General features: G+C 35.1%; 1 protein-coding gene across 1 annotated transcript in view; it reads left to right on the forward strand.

Annotated features, from left to right (window-relative positions):
• The window catches only part of AP3B1 (adaptor related protein complex 3 beta 1 subunit), a 242,213-nt gene that overhangs the window by 52,802 nt on the left and 173,664 nt on the right, over positions 1–15,747 (forward strand). The window contains exons 4-6 of the mRNA XM_018053686.1: positions 1,832–1,927; positions 2,536–2,696; positions 5,291–5,357. Of these exons, the coding sequence (XP_017909175.1) occupies positions 1,832–1,927; positions 2,536–2,696; positions 5,291–5,357 (324 nt within the window). The remainder of the gene's footprint in view (positions 1–1,831; positions 1,928–2,535; positions 2,697–5,290; positions 5,358–15,747) is intronic.

Here is a 15,747-nt window from a genome sequence, read left to right on the forward strand (position 1 = left end):
CAGAAAAACAAGTTATATTTGAGGACTATTTCTGATTGCAGGAAAGGGAAGATTATGGGCTGTATTGAGTAGGTTTTACATACAGTATGGGCTGTATTATACATTAGGTTTCGTTTTTAAGATTCTGGGTGTCTATTCAACACTGAAGAGTAACTGGAAATATGTTTTTTGTTAATTTCACCTATAACCCTGTCAGTATAGTACAGACAAATTGATATTACCTTGAAATGGTGTGTTTAGCATTTTTATTAGTAATGATAAAGATGTAGAAAGTGTGTTCATCAAGTTTTCACTCTTGTTCTTGAAATTGTGAAGAATAGCAAAATAGGTTGGATTGTAGATTAAGAGCTAAAGTTATCTGAGGAGGGTGCCATGATGGATTGAATTTAAGTTGTTGAAAATTTCTATAGGTACGTGTAAGATACTGTCCTCCTTTTAAAAGACCTCACTAGGCCAATCATGCAAGTGTGGATTGCTTTAGTCAGTAGTACGTTTGGAGAAAGTATATGGTTTTAATCAAGAATTAGTTGTCTCAGTAGAAGCACCTCATCTGGAACAAAATCGTAACTAGTTTGTCTTGCTTAGACTTCATTTGTAGCTTGGAGTGCCACACTGAAAAGAATATAGGAAACTGGGGTGAATTCAGAAGGGAACAAACAGGATGGTGAAGGAACTCAGAACACTGCTGTCTGTGTCAAGAGTAGTTAAAGCATAAGGGAGAGAAGGCCACGGCCGCGCTGCGCTTAGTTGCTCAGTCGCGTCCTACTCTGCGAACCCATGGACGATACAGCCCGCCAGACTCCTCTGTCCATGGGATTCTCCAGGCAAGAATACTAGAGTGGGTTGCCATTACCTCCTCCAGGGGATCTTTCCAACCCAGGAATCCAACTCAGGTCTCCCGCATTGCAGGTGGATTCTTCACCATCTGAGCCACCAGGGAGGCCCTGGCAGTTGTCCCTAAAGAAATCCACATTGGTTCCTGGGATGTGAAACATGGCCCAGTATAGCAGTTTTCCTTTTCAGCATCGATTCCAGCTATTTCTTCCCCTTCTTTCCCATGCTCTTTGAACATTCCATAAACCTTTAGATATGTCCTATGGAAATATATCAGAAAATTAATCAGGCAGTGGTATCTGAAGATATTTGGAAAGGGAGATACAAGCTGAGAGTAGTGTCATAAGGAAGCAGTTGATGAATTTCAGCTCAGATTTCAATTTTCAGTTAATTTTTCTGCTCATCATAATTTTGTTATAAATTTAGTGATTTAATTGCCTTTGAAAACAGTTTTCAGAACACACTTCCATCCGTCTGGAATTTTTATTACATTAAATTGATGCTGTTGTCACACATTCTTCCGGAGCTGAAAATATCATGTAATGTCTGTTGGAATCTGAATTTTATCATAGAATCAGAGTTGTGTTTCAGCACCTTTTGACAGATGAGCAGATGTAAGTTTCCATGCCATGTAGTTGGTTAGTGAACAGAACCCAAGTTCCCTATATTAGTTGTATCCCTCATTTTGAAAAAACTTTTGCAGTTTAGTTAATGTTTTAATACTCTTGTATGAGTTTTGCTCAGGAACTTTTTTCCCTTCAAGAGAAAGGACACCTTGATAGGATGTTGCTGTTACAGATTAGATTAGTGAAATCCTTACTTCACAAACTTTTTCTATTTCTATTAATTATCTTATGTTATCTTTATTTTACAATGTAGGCTATGAGTAGGTTCTGTTACTTAGTTCAGGAAAGTTGAGAATGGATTTTTGTATAGACAGTATTGAATGTTTAGTTTTCACTCTGGCTAGGATTAAATGGTTTTTTCTTTTTCACAGATCAAGAAGTTAGTGTATGTTTACCTGGTCCGATACGCTGAAGAGCAGCAGGATCTGGCCCTCTTGTCCATAAGCACTTTTCAGCGAGCTCTGAAGGTAAATGGTAGAGTGAGCAGGCAAATAATAGCTGCAGCATCTCTGCACAGTTGAAGGTGTGTCATTTAAAGAAGTGGAGCAATAATCCACTCAATAGTGCAGTCATGTTTTGAAAGAGTTAAAAGGCCTCTCACTGTGCCTATTCAATACCCTTGGAAAATAATTTATATAATCAACTGGGCTTTGCCTTGTACGTTCCTTTATGGTCCATGTAATCATTATTGTGCATCAAAGAACTCTTCATCATTACACTAACTTGTTGAAAGTATACAAAGAGGGGGTGTGACTTTTTTTTTAAGATAAAACTAACGACCTGCAGCGTTTTATTATGAAACTCCAAAAACCTGTGTGTTTGGTAATATATGATCAAGTAGAATTATAAACATTACTTTGCTTGTTAAAACATTACTCAGAGAAAGAAACGTTTTATTTCTCTTTTTCCTTAGCCATTTCCATATAGTGGTTATTTATTTTAAATTAAGTAGCTTTTTTTTTTTTTTTGCTATTGTTGTGTTATATCCTATAAGTACCTGTTAACTCTATCATAATGATGTGTTTGAAATATTGCAAACTTGAAATTTTGATGAATATTTTTGTACTATTTTTAGGACCCAAATCAACTAATTCGTGCAAGTGCTTTGAGAGTTCTGTCAAGTATTAGAGTGCCAATTATTGTACCTATTATGATGCTGGCCATTAAGGAAGCTTCTGCTGATTTATCACCATACGTTAGAAAGAATGCAGCCCATGCAATACAGAAACTGTACAGGTTGGTACTTTATAAATAATACCAAAGATCCCTAACGTCGCATGGAATGTTAAAGCCCATGGAGGCATATTTTATTCGCTCACATAATAGTCTGACCTTAAACTGAGTGAGTAAACTCAATGACCATGTTTCTTTCCCCTTGCCCACAAATATTCTTTATACATCTTCTATTTTATTTTGGTTATTTTTGGGAGCCTTTGCAGGGTTTCTACTTGTGAGCCTGTTAGGGACAGTGATATTTTATGGATTTTATAACTGAAAAATAATCAGATATTGAATTATCATTTATACAGTTTTTCTCATTACGCATACATGTATGTTATTAGAAAATTAAGATTTTTTTCCTCTTATTTATTGTAGGCTAGAGTCTAAAGCTTGTTATCGTCTCAGCTCACTTTGTTACCCTTTCATCCGTCTTTGGTCCTGCTATTCCCTTCCTTGCTTGCTTCTTTTCCAGAGCCATTTTATTAAATACTGTTTAAATACTGATTTTTAAATATAGCACCATACTGTATTTCTGTGATATATATATTATATATGGTATAATTATATATATTGATAGATATATATGCATATATATATGGTAACTTGATCTCTGTAGAATATATAATGCTTATATAAAAGATTTATTATCTTTCATAATTTGGTATTATTTTCAGCTACCATTTATTTCACGAGCTTTTATCAAGATCATTTTGTGTTTTTGATGTGGTGCTATATGCATAAGATGTATGAAAACATTAGAGGATGTACTATCACATTTTGAGGGGAAATAATCAAACATATGCCAAATAATTAAAGCAATCTATAATTGAGTAAGGTATTGCTAAATAATGAATGTGTATGTTATGTATGTATGTTAGTCGCTCAGTCGTGTCCGACTCTTTGCCACCCCACGGACTGTAGCCCGCCAGGCTTTTCTGTCCATGGAATTCTCCAGGCAAGAATACTGGAGTGGATTGCCATTCCCTTCTCCAGAGGAACTTCCCAACACAGGAATCGAACCCTGGTTTCCTGCATGGCAGGCAGATTCTTTACCGTTTGAGCTACAGGGAAGTCTTATGTGTGTATAAAGGAACAATGACAGTGCCTTTGATAGGGTAGAGCTCAGAGATTGTCATATAGGGTTTCTTAAAATAGAAATGGGCTTAGTTAGGAAAGATTAGAGAAGGGAGAGTGGAGCTGGAATTTGAAACAATTAAAATTTTTGAGCATTCAGATAATTATGTGCTTAGTCACTTCAGTAGTGAGACTCTTTGTGACCCTATGGACTGTAGCCCACCAGGCTCCTCTGTCCATAGGATTCTCCAGGCTAGAATACTAGAGTGGGTTGCCATGCCCTCCTCCAGGGTAATTATAAATCAGATAATTATAATAGTCAATAATAAACTTATATAATGTTTAGGAAAAGTGAAACTCGTTTTCTTAGGTTAATTGTCAAAAGTCAACTCATGCTTCGTAGTCTTTATCCTTTCTATTTATTAACTTACAAAATAAGATCAAAGTTCACTGCTGCTGCTGCTAAGTCACTTCAGTCGTGTCCGACTCTGTGCGACCCCATAGACGGTAGCCCACCAGGCCCTGCCGTCCCTGGGATTCTCCAGGCAAGAGCACTGGAGTGGGTTGCCATTTCCTTCTCCAATCAAAGCTCACTATGACAGTTTAAAAGCCCATCACTGGGTTCCATGTTACTTCTCTCTGACTTGAATTTACAGTATAGTGGCTCAGTACTGCCTATTAGTCCTCTCCATAAAATGCTTCTTATCTCATTACCATCTCTTGATCCTTTTCTAGTCTCTGCCTAGAATATTTCCTACTTTTTCCAGATCTAAAGCTGTTTAAGATTCATCAGAGATGTCGCATCCCCAAAGAAACCCTCCACAACCGTCCTGCCTCCGTCAGTGTTCCCTGTCCCCGTAGTCCTTTATCCAAATCACCATTATGTCTTACGATTATATCTGGGACTGTGTGTACTAGATTGTCTCACTTCTCTTTGTAGGGCCATTGTTTAGTTTCTCAGTAAATGAACAATTGAATTCTGCGCTAGGAAGAAATTATTTCGGTGTGTAAAGCTCATTTTATTACGATGCATCTGTCATTTCTATACATATCTGAGCCTTTGTTTATCCTTTTTGGTTTTAGATGGCAGGTTTTATTATGCATGTCTCCATCAGTAAACTAGAATGATACAGAATTCTTATTTGGAAATTTCCATGTGTTTCTTTTTGACAGTTAGGTATCCATGGTCAAAAATGATTCCTATTTTGTTATTTCCCCCTGGTTAAAAAAAGATTTTGTGGTTTAACTCGAATTACTTTCTTAAGGTTTTCAAGTTCATTTTAAGAAACGGTTTTGTTCTTTAACTATTTTCTTAATGGTTTTGATATCTGGGTTTAATTAACATGAGCAACTTTAGATAGAATAGGAAAAGTCAACTCATTCCACTTTAAATTTGTTTTCTGTTTATTTCTATCTAAAGTCTTTTTCTCCCCCCAACTTTAAAAATTTTTCATGTTCTTGGAATGATTAGCCTCACTTAAAGTTAGAAATAAAGGGGAAAAATTAATGTAAATTTTTTTCTTTTTATATTTTAGCCTTGATCCAGAGCAGAAAGAAATGTTAATTGAAATAATTGAAAAACTTCTGAAGGATAAAAGCACAGTAAGTAATATCTTTTCATGTCCAATAAAATTGTGCTTTATTTATATAATTATTTTACTATCATATATATGATATAATAATTCTTATAGAATAAAAAGACGCTTGCTCCTTGGAAGGAAAGCTATGGCAAACCTAGATAATGTATTAAAAAGTAGAAAAATCGCTTGGCCAACCAAAGTTTGTATTGTCAAAGCTATGTTTTTTTTCCAGTAGTCCTTATAGATGTGAGATTTGGAACATAAAAAAGGCTGAGTGCCAGAGAATTGGTGCATAGATTTTGAAATTATATAAATATTAATGGAGCTCATTAAAATCTTGAAAAATAAAAATGTCCAGGTAAAGAGAAAAGTTCCATTTGGAATTTTAGTTTGTTACATATTTCTTCATGAGAGTCTGAAGAAGAGCAAGTTGGGGAAAGACAATTCTTTCTTTAACCTGTGGCTGAATTGTTGACTGCTTTTAAGGCCAACTTTTTTTATTTTAAACAGTGATTTACTAGGATTTTTAAAGGCTGAATCAGTTGAAAACATAATTGTTTTATAATGTATTCAGTGTTAAAGAGATAATGAAAAATAGAGGAGTGTGTTTTAGTATTATAAATGTATTATTTTTTTTCTTGGATACTAAAATGTTTTCATATGTATAACACTTTTATTGGCTGGTTAGAATGATCTTACTGAGCAAATTCCCCATCTTTTGGGAATGTACATGTCTCTTCCTCCTTCCTATCCCAGTCCTATTCTTTATGTATAGTGACATGATAATGAGATCTAGAAATAATGGCAATGCATGGGATCTGTGAGCAGACCTCTGGAGGAGCTGGTGTAATGGTATCTTTTGGTGGTATCTCTGCACCCACAGGTATGGCTCAAAACTATTCATAAAAAGGATTCCAGTTCATTTTAGGAAGATATCACCCAGTTGCATGCATATATGTTTATAGAAGCCAACATAGCAGCCACTAGCCTCGTCAGACATGACTGAGCGACTTCACTTTCACTTTTCACTTTCATGCATTGGAGAAGGAAACGGCAACCGACTCCAGTGTTCTTGCCTGGAGAATCCCAGGGACGGGGGAGCCTGGTGGGCTGCCGTCTGTGGCGTCACACAGAGTTGGACATGACTGAAGCGACTTAGCAGCAGCAGCAGCAGCAGCCTTGTATTGTGCTTAGTCGCTCAGCCGTGCCTGACTCTTTGCAACCCCGTGGACTGGAGCCTGCCAGGCTCCTCTGCTCATGGAATTCTCCAGGCAAGAATACTGGAGTGGGTTGCCATGACCTTCTCCAGGGGATCTTCGCGACCCAGTGATCAAACCCAAGTCTCCTGTACTGCAGGCAGATTCTTTACCATCTGAGCCACCAGCGAAGCCAGACTGTAGCTGTTAATATATGGCTTAGTATACGGTCTGTCCTGGAGAATGCCAGTATGTATTTGAGAGGAATGTATACTTTGCTGGCCTCGTGTTCTGTAGATGTCTTTTGGGTCTAATTGGTTTATAGTGTTGTTCAGGTCTTCTGTTTTTGTTGATCTTCCTTCTTGTGGCTCATTAAAAGTGGAATATTGAAGTCTACTGTTAACTATAGAGCTATCAGTTCTGTCCCTGCTTACTTTGTATATTTAGGAACTCTGATATTTGGTGCATCAGTTCAGTTCAGTCACTCAGTTGTGTCTGACTCTTTGCTACCCCATGAAACGCAGCATGCCAGGCCTCACTGTCCACCACCAACTTCTGGAGTCTACCCAGACCCATGTCCATCAAGTTGGTGATGCCATCCAACTATCTCATCCTCTGTCGTCCCCTTCTCCTCTTGCCCTCAATCTTTCCCAGCTTCAGGGTCTTTTCTAATGAGTCAACTCTTCGCATGAGGTGGCCAAAGTATTGGAGTTTCAGCTTCAACATCAGTCCTTCCAGTGAACACCCAGGGCTAATCTCCTTCAGAATGGACTGGCTGGGTCTCCTTGCAGTCCATGGGACTCTCAAGAGTCTTCTCCAACACCACAGTTCAAAAGCATCAATTCTTCGACGCTCAGCTTTCTTTGCAGTCAAACTCTCACATCCATACATGACCACAGGAGAAACCATAGCCTTGACTAGACGGACCTTTGTTGACAGTGTCTCTGCTTTTTAATGTGCTGTCTATGTTGGTCATAACTTTCCTTCCAAGGAGTAAGCATCTTTTAATTTCATGCCTGCAGCTACCATCTGCAGTGATTTTGGAGCCCAGAAAAATAAAGTCTGACACTGTTTCCACTGTTTCTCCATCTATTTGCCATGAAGTGATGGGACCAGATGCCATGATCTTCATTTTCTGAATGTTGAGCTTTAAGCCAACTTTTTCACCCTCCTCTTTCACTTGCATCAAGAGGCTCTTCAATTCCTCTTCAGTTTCTGCCATAAGAGTGGTATCATCTGCATATCTGAGGTTATTGATATTTCTCCCAGCAATCTTGATTCCAGCTTGTGCTTCCTCCAGCCCAGCTTTTCTCGTGATGTACTTGGCATATAAGTTAAATAAGCAGAGTATACTTTTAATTGTTTTAACCTTCCTTTTGTCATTATAAAATGTCTCAATCTCTCATAAACAATTTTAAAATTCTACTTTGTCCTGTTTCAGTACAACTTTCTTACAGTTGCTGTTTACATAATATATCTTTTTCCTTCTTTTTACTCTCAACCTGTTGGTATTTTTTTAATCTAATGTGTGTCTCCTAAGGTCTGTATAAAGTTGGATCTTGATGTTGACTCTGGTCTGACTACATATGCTTTTTGTTTAGATGGTTTAATCCATTGACATTAATTCTTACTATAATATAGTTAATTTATAGCTGCCATTATGTTTTTCTGTGTCTCACGTCTTTTTTTGTTTGTTATTCCCCCTTCATTACTTTTTAAAAAAAATCCAGTGTATATGTTATGTATGATAACTCTTTTAGTGACCTTTTTCACTGTGTGTTTTTGAAAATACTGTATGTACCTGAGACTGTACTGGGAGACTAGACAGCAAATTTCTTTTAGTCAGTAATGTAGCAGAAATCTTTATTTCTTCTGTAGTGGTTGGCATAATGAAGACAGAAAAAAGAAATTTGATTCCTTTTTGTCTTTTGTATGGCGCACTTGTTATATCCTTCCAGACCCAAATACAAAATCAATATTATTGATATTGTGGATAACTTGATTTTAGTAATAATAAAAAGAAAAACATTTAGTTTCTTCTGTCTTGAAGACATTTGCCAAGTACTATGAAGAATACTAAGATCTGTAAGAAACAGATCCTTTATTTTAAGGTAGTTTGCCATGATTTCTGCTACATAATAAGCTAAAGAAATTAGTTTCTTGGCCTAGAAATGAAATCTCCATATATAATATGTGCATGTCTTCACAGACAAGATGTAGCATGCCACGGGTAACAACTACCTTCTTTGGAATTAAACAGAATTGTATTTGAGCGTGAAGTTTTACCACTTATTAGCTATGTATTAGGGGCTTTCCTGGTGGCTCAGAGGTGATGAATCCGCTTGCAATGCAGGAAAGGCAGGTTTATCCTTGGGTCGGGAAGTTCCCCTAGAGAAGCGGAGAACATCCCCTTCTCTTCTGGAGAAGGAAATAACAACGCACTGCAGTATTGTTGCCTGGGAAATCCCATGGATAGAGGAGCCTGGCAGGCTGCAGTCCATGGGGTCCCAAAAGCATCAGACACGACTTAAGCAACTGAATAATAGCTATGTATTAAGCCTTCATACGGAAAAGGCAATGGCACCCCACTCCAGTACTCCTGCCTGGGAAATCCCATGGGCAGAGGAGCCTGGTAGGCTGCAGTCCATGGGGTCACAGAGAGTCGGACACGACTGAGCAACTTCACATTCACTTTTCACTTTCATGGATTGGAGAAGGAAATGGCAACCCACTCCAGTGTTCTTGCCTGGAGAATCCCAGGGACGGGGGAGCCTGTTGGGCTACCGTCTATGGGGTCGCACAGAGTCGGACACGACTGAAGTGACTTAGCAGCAGCAAGCCTTCATAAATTTCAGCTTCCAAATTTTTAGGCCTTATAATTTCCAATCTATAAAGTTTTTGTTTGTGTTGAGAAAGTTATTGTATATAAAATCCTTAGTGCAGTACCTGACACCATAAAAGGAGATTAATAAGAAACGACTCAAAAAGGAATATAAAGAATACACTTTCTTTGTAAATTTAGAATGTCTGTTCTTGGGTTCTGACCCTGTATTTTGTATTTATTTCTAAAATACAATAGAAAAAATATTGTACTCATTAATAGTAGATATTTAATATGTGTTGAATAATTGTGAGAATTAATTTGCTATATTCTTGATGCAGGTAATTAGGTATTTACTATTATTTTCAATGTTTTACTTCCCAAATGGTGTGTGTCATGCTCCAGTCATAAGTAGATAGGTCCTTTGGGGGGAGCTTTGACTGTCTTGTCATTTGTGAGGTACTGCCTGTCCTAAAGTATATATAGGATATGTTTATTTTTAAAAAATTAGAAAGGAACCTACATCTATTTTCTGTCCATATGAAGCAGGATTCATATGGATAGAAGTTTCTATCCATATGAAATATGATAGAAAAGAAAAGCAAATTTCTGTTCTCTGAATTCAGTTTATACTGAATTCTGTAATTCCAGAGCAGAAGCACACGGTTTTCCAGTGTCCTACCTTTTCATGTCAATATTTGCAACTTCCTTTTCCAACATTAAGAAATGTGACTTACATTATCCACTACACTTACTTACTCAGTCCTGGAATGCAGATAAAGTATTGTTTCAGAATTGCCAGCTTGTACTCTGTGAAGAGTAGTGAGATGGGGACTACTAATTGAGTTAAATGTTGGTTTAGAATTACGTTTATCATTAGCCTTACTTCCTTGAATGCTGTTGTAAGTCGAAATTACATTAACAATGTATGGTTGAACTTGTTACATTGATATAGAAGAAAGCTATTGATTTTCTGTATGGTGATTTTATATTTTGCTTCTTTACTGAATTCTTTTATTGTTTGATTTAGTTTTATCTTTCAACCTCCATTGTTTCGTTCCAGAAAATAAATCATATCATTTGCAAATAGAGATAACTTTACTTTCTCTTTTCTGATACTTATGACTCTAATTTTTCTTGTCATAATTAATTATATTGGTGTATAACTTTAGTACCGTGGTCAGTAGTGGTGGAGATGGTGAGCCATCCTTACCTTGTTTCAGTTTAAAGGAAATGCCTGTCATGTGTGTGTATTAAGCAAGATGCTGACCCTGAGGATTTTTTTCCTAACTTTTAGTTTTCTCTGGTGTGTCAAGGTCAGTTTTTTTCCTGGTACCCAGTGAGGCTTTTTACAATATAGATTTAGAATTTATGTTATTTCTGGCAAAGTGTTGTTGTTGTTGTTAAGTTTTAAATATTGCTTCTGTTCAGCTGTTAGCTTTTCTTCTTCAGAGAGTTCAGTTTTCTCTAAGCTGGATCTTCTTTGCTGCCTTTACTTCTTTAACTCGCTTTCTTTCTCTTGGTTCTTTTTGTACTTTAATTAAATGCCCCTTCCTAAATTTTTATTCAACTATTTTCTGCCAGGGGCATTTTGCAGTTTAATTAAGGTGTCTGGTTCTTTTCTGGTTTCAATCAACTTCTGTTTCTTCCTTTTGTCTTTTGTTCATTTCTGTTTTGTGATTTTCAGTTTCTGTTCATTTACGTGATCTTGAAATGCTTCTTTGAGGCAAGTTAATTCATTTTGAAGTGTTGTGTGAGAGTTGTTTGTTTGCTTCATCATGGATTTTTTTTTGTGGATAATTTTCATCAATTGTTTTGATTTTCATCTTCTGCTCTGATCTACCAGGAATCTTTTTTTTAGTATTTTCACTCATAGGCTCCTCTCTTTCTCTCTGCTTGCTTTCAGTTCTCTCTTATGCCCACTTGTAACTCATGTCTGCTTTTATTCTGGGCAGTTGCTTCAGACTATCATAGATCTTTGTAAGGTTTGTGATACATACATGACATATAACTCTCTGATTTTAGAGCTTATTTTCTACTTACATGTAATTAAAATTTGGAAATTCCAAAGTATCTTAGTGTTGCTTAGAGCTTTGATTTTAATCTTTTTGCTTTCTCTGACTTTGCGTTGAGAGATTCACAGTTCCCCAGGTAGCATTAACTTTCTACCCAGTATTTAAGTTGTCTACCCAGTATTTAAGTATTTATGTTTTGTTAATGTTTTCTGATTTTTTCCTTTGTATGCTTATAATTTGATGTAAAAAGATTGAAAACATTATGATATCTATATAGATATTTATGGACCTTATCTTTATTATTACTTTTTCTTGCCAGATATATTGAAGTGATATAGCTATATTTCTTCCCCACTAATTAATAGTGTGACCATTAATATTTAAAATAAAAAACCTAAATAATTTTTGTTAAAAATTTCCTCATTAAATGATCCAAGTTTAATTTATTTCCACATTTTAAAAGGAGTTTATTTGCTGTCAGCAGGAGCTTTTGGGGATCATGATGATAATGATGATGACATTGCTCTTGCTGCTGATAAATACAATTTTGAAAGGTGTTAATATATTTAAGAACTTAATATCTGTTGATTTTGAGATCTACCTTCTGTTGCTTCTTTTAGTCTAAAGGAAGATTTTCTTGAAATTGAGATTTCAAAATTAGTTGTGTCCTTCTGATTTTAAGAAAAGGTAGAAATAAAAGGCCTGTTAAAATAGAAATGTTTTTCCCTTTTACTAGAGAAATATGTATATTTGTCATATGAAAAGTCCTTTCTCCAAAATAAGTCACTTTGGGTTTAGAAATACAGTTATGGTGATATAACTAGAAAAACATCTTAGAATTACTTAGATAACTATTGTCTGAAGGGCTTCCCTGGTGGCTCAGATGGTAAAGCATCTGCCTGCAACTTAGAAGACCCAGGTTCAATCCCTGGGTCAGGAAGATCCCCTGGAGAAGGAAATAGCAACCCTCTCCAGTACTGTTGCCTGGAAAATCCTATGGACGGAGGAGCCCAGTAGGCTAAGTCCATGGGGTCTGTATCTGTAAATTTTAAAAGATATAATAAGAGCTACCTTGTCAGTGCAATTAAGGGAAAGTTTTTATTTATGCTTGACCATACAGTCAACTGTTATATTTTTTAATATAATTTCTTTGTTGTATTTTCCTAGATTTACCATTTTCATATTTTCTCTATTCAACATATCCTAAACACTTCTTTACTGAAAACTGTTTTGATGTGTAAAATTCCTTTTTAAAATCTGTAACGCTTTCTCGTTTTTCTTTAAAATGTAGAAATTTATATTTATTGAGCAATTTAAGCTTTGTAGTGAACCTTCTTTCTTTTATTTAGAACATCTCAAAAGCAAAGTGGTATTTATTTCCTTTTCCTTTCAGGTTAACTTTAAAGAAATCCTTTTGTAGCATTTAACTTTCTAATAGAAAATGGCTTCTTAGGAAAACAAATTAGATCAGTGCCTACTGAAAATTTGAGTTGTTTATTTATATTTTTTTGGTGACAAAGTTTCTTCTCCTTAATTTAGCTTCAAAATGATGTTTAATGAATATATCGGTAGTTCATAGCTAAGCTGTGGGGGTAAGACACCATTTTATAAGTTATTGATTTAATGTTGGTAAAAGCTTCACTGTTGTGGGCAAAAAACACACCTCTGAGTTTGTGCAGATGTTTTATTGTGATAGATCTATTATCCAGCTATTAGAAGATAAATGACTGATCTTTCCCATTTTCCATGCCTCAAGAAAATTGAAATAAGAAGGGGAATATCATTTGGGCTGTATGATTAGGGCAGGTTGGATGGCCATTAATTTAATAGAAGGAAATCTTGGCAGCACTGGCCAACTTGCACCATATTATCAATCAAACCTCAATGCACTTCTTGTGATGACCCAGCACTCTCAGGTTTTCCCAACGTTAATTAGAATTCATGACAAAATAGATGCAAGGAAACGTTTTGTACCCTTCATAATTTTATAGAAAATTTATTGTTATTAGAGGAACCATTTGCTTAGTGTGATTTTTTTCATTACCAGCTTGTCAACTAGCATAGATAATCTGGAGAAAATATGAACTCCATAGATGGAGTGTCACTTTTGTTGATGGCTCATGTAGTTTACCTTGGAGCACAGCTAATGGCTGAAGTTCATAGCAACAGCACAGAAAAACGTGGCAACCAAGGGAAGATAAATGAACCATGTTTATTGCTTTAATATAAAAAATACATAAATGGAAAACTGCATTTGAATTTGATGAGCTCATTGCTAGTTTTGTTGGAGTGATTTATTTTTCCCCTTATATAAAAAGCTACTATTGACACAGTGAAATGGAAATTAACTGTCTGTTTTGGGGAAACCAATATTTTTGGTTTTCAAATCTCAGTAGATCATTTTATTTTAATTCTGTACGTTTTTATAGAATATTGAACATTTAATATACCAGAATTATCAATTCTTCTGGCAGTGTTTAGGCTGGGGTCAACTGTTAAAACCATATGATGAATGAAATATCTAAAATCATTAGAAAAAAGGTGATTTTATAATATTTTTCCTAGTTACTTTTGTGTTTCCATAAACTTTACCTGAACTTAAACAATTATATTTTTTCAATTTTCATGTTGTTTGTTAATTTTGTAGAACTATTTTATATCTGTAGGTCTTGTTTTGATAAATTTAGTACCATGTGGGAGCTGATTTTCCATTTAATTGTTTGGTGTCTAAACATAATTGAAAAAAGTAATCTCTAGGTTTAGGCAAAATAACTTGATTTTACATAGTATTCCTTGAATTCAGACTTTGTTGAATTCCCATTTCGGTCTCATACATTAGTTTATTCTAAGTGATATTACTCATTTTTGTTCTTTAACACCCTAACCAGTTAAAAAAATATAGCTTAATTAATATGATTGACATATATAAAACATATGTAAATATAAATGTTTTACAAATACCATGTTCTTCTATAGTTTGATGTCATAAACTTAGTTGTTTTAAGAGATTTTTAAATGATAATAGTTGTCATATTTTAGAAATGTTATTACTGAAGAGTGATTTGTACAGAAGACATCAAAATGTGGAGTTGAAAACACAAACATAACTTCGTTCCCATATCAACAGCAAATAGAAAATTATACATATAATACATTTTTATTTAGTTCACACAAATAATCAAGTCTTCGCTTTTCCGATTGAGGTGCATACATGCTGGGACCAGCAGGCACCAGTACTTGGGCAGGGCTGGAGTCAATAAATGCAGCTCCACGTTTATACTGATTGTCAATTCATAAAATCCCCACAGGACTGGAAACTTGTTTAGCATAATAGCAAGTCTATATTCTGAGCTGTTTTCTTTCAATTGTATTGTTGGTTGCATATTAATAAACTAAATGTCAGCCAAGTAGAGGGACAAACAATAAAAATATGAATACCACTGTATCTAATATGTTTCAAAAAGTACCATTTCAGTAAGTTTTATTCTATTTAATTGCTTATTTTAAGACAGTGGGGAAATTTTAGACACTAAAATGAAGATCCCTAGTGTTCAGAAAGAATATGATATTAATTTATTTTTTCAAAACTATATTATATTGTTGGCTAACTCCAGACATACCAGCGGTACATATATAGAAGTGTTTGTCTATTATATATTCTGCTTAGCTTGTGTCTTTATACTAAAGAAATCTTAATTTCATCACTTTGCAAAAACATGAGAATTCCAAAAACAGCATTTGTGTTTAATTAAATGGTCTTGGAGAAAAGCTTCCTTTTATTGGTACTATCTTATTTCAACTTACATACATTATTATATAAATAATAATAATGTTCTAAAATTGTAGCCAGTATTTCTTGTAAATAAATTATGTTGATAGAAATTAACAGGTTGATTAAAATATGTAAGATTTGAAAGTGTTTTTGTTCTAAAGACATTTATGAGTTCAGCACACATTTTAAGATAGATTCTTTGTAGATAGCATCACTGACTCAATGGACATGAATTTGAGTAAACTCCCGGAGATAGTGAAGGACAGGGAAGCCCGGCATGCTGCAGTCCATGGGGTTGCAAAGAGTCAGACATGACTTAGCGACTGAACAACATGGTGAAATTGTCATTCTCATTTTAACCTGACATGATATGGTCTTTGTTATTGTACTGAGTAATGAATCTTTAGAGTTTGGGTAAGCTTTCAAAATGAAAACTGCCCATAATTAATATGTCTAATCCATGTATGAACAGTCCATTGAAATTTAACATGATGAAATAAGAAATATAATTTCTAATACTAATACTTCTGATTCTAAGTGTTAGCTTTTCAGATGTTTCAGCTATCAATATTATTCTTTTGGGCAGTGACTCTTCAAAATTTATTTGT

The sequence above is a fragment of the Capra hircus genome, chromosome 10, assembly GCF_001704415.2.
Source record: "Capra hircus breed San Clemente chromosome 10, ASM170441v1, whole genome shotgun sequence".
Lineage (NCBI taxonomy): Eukaryota > Metazoa > Chordata > Mammalia > Artiodactyla > Bovidae > Capra > Capra hircus.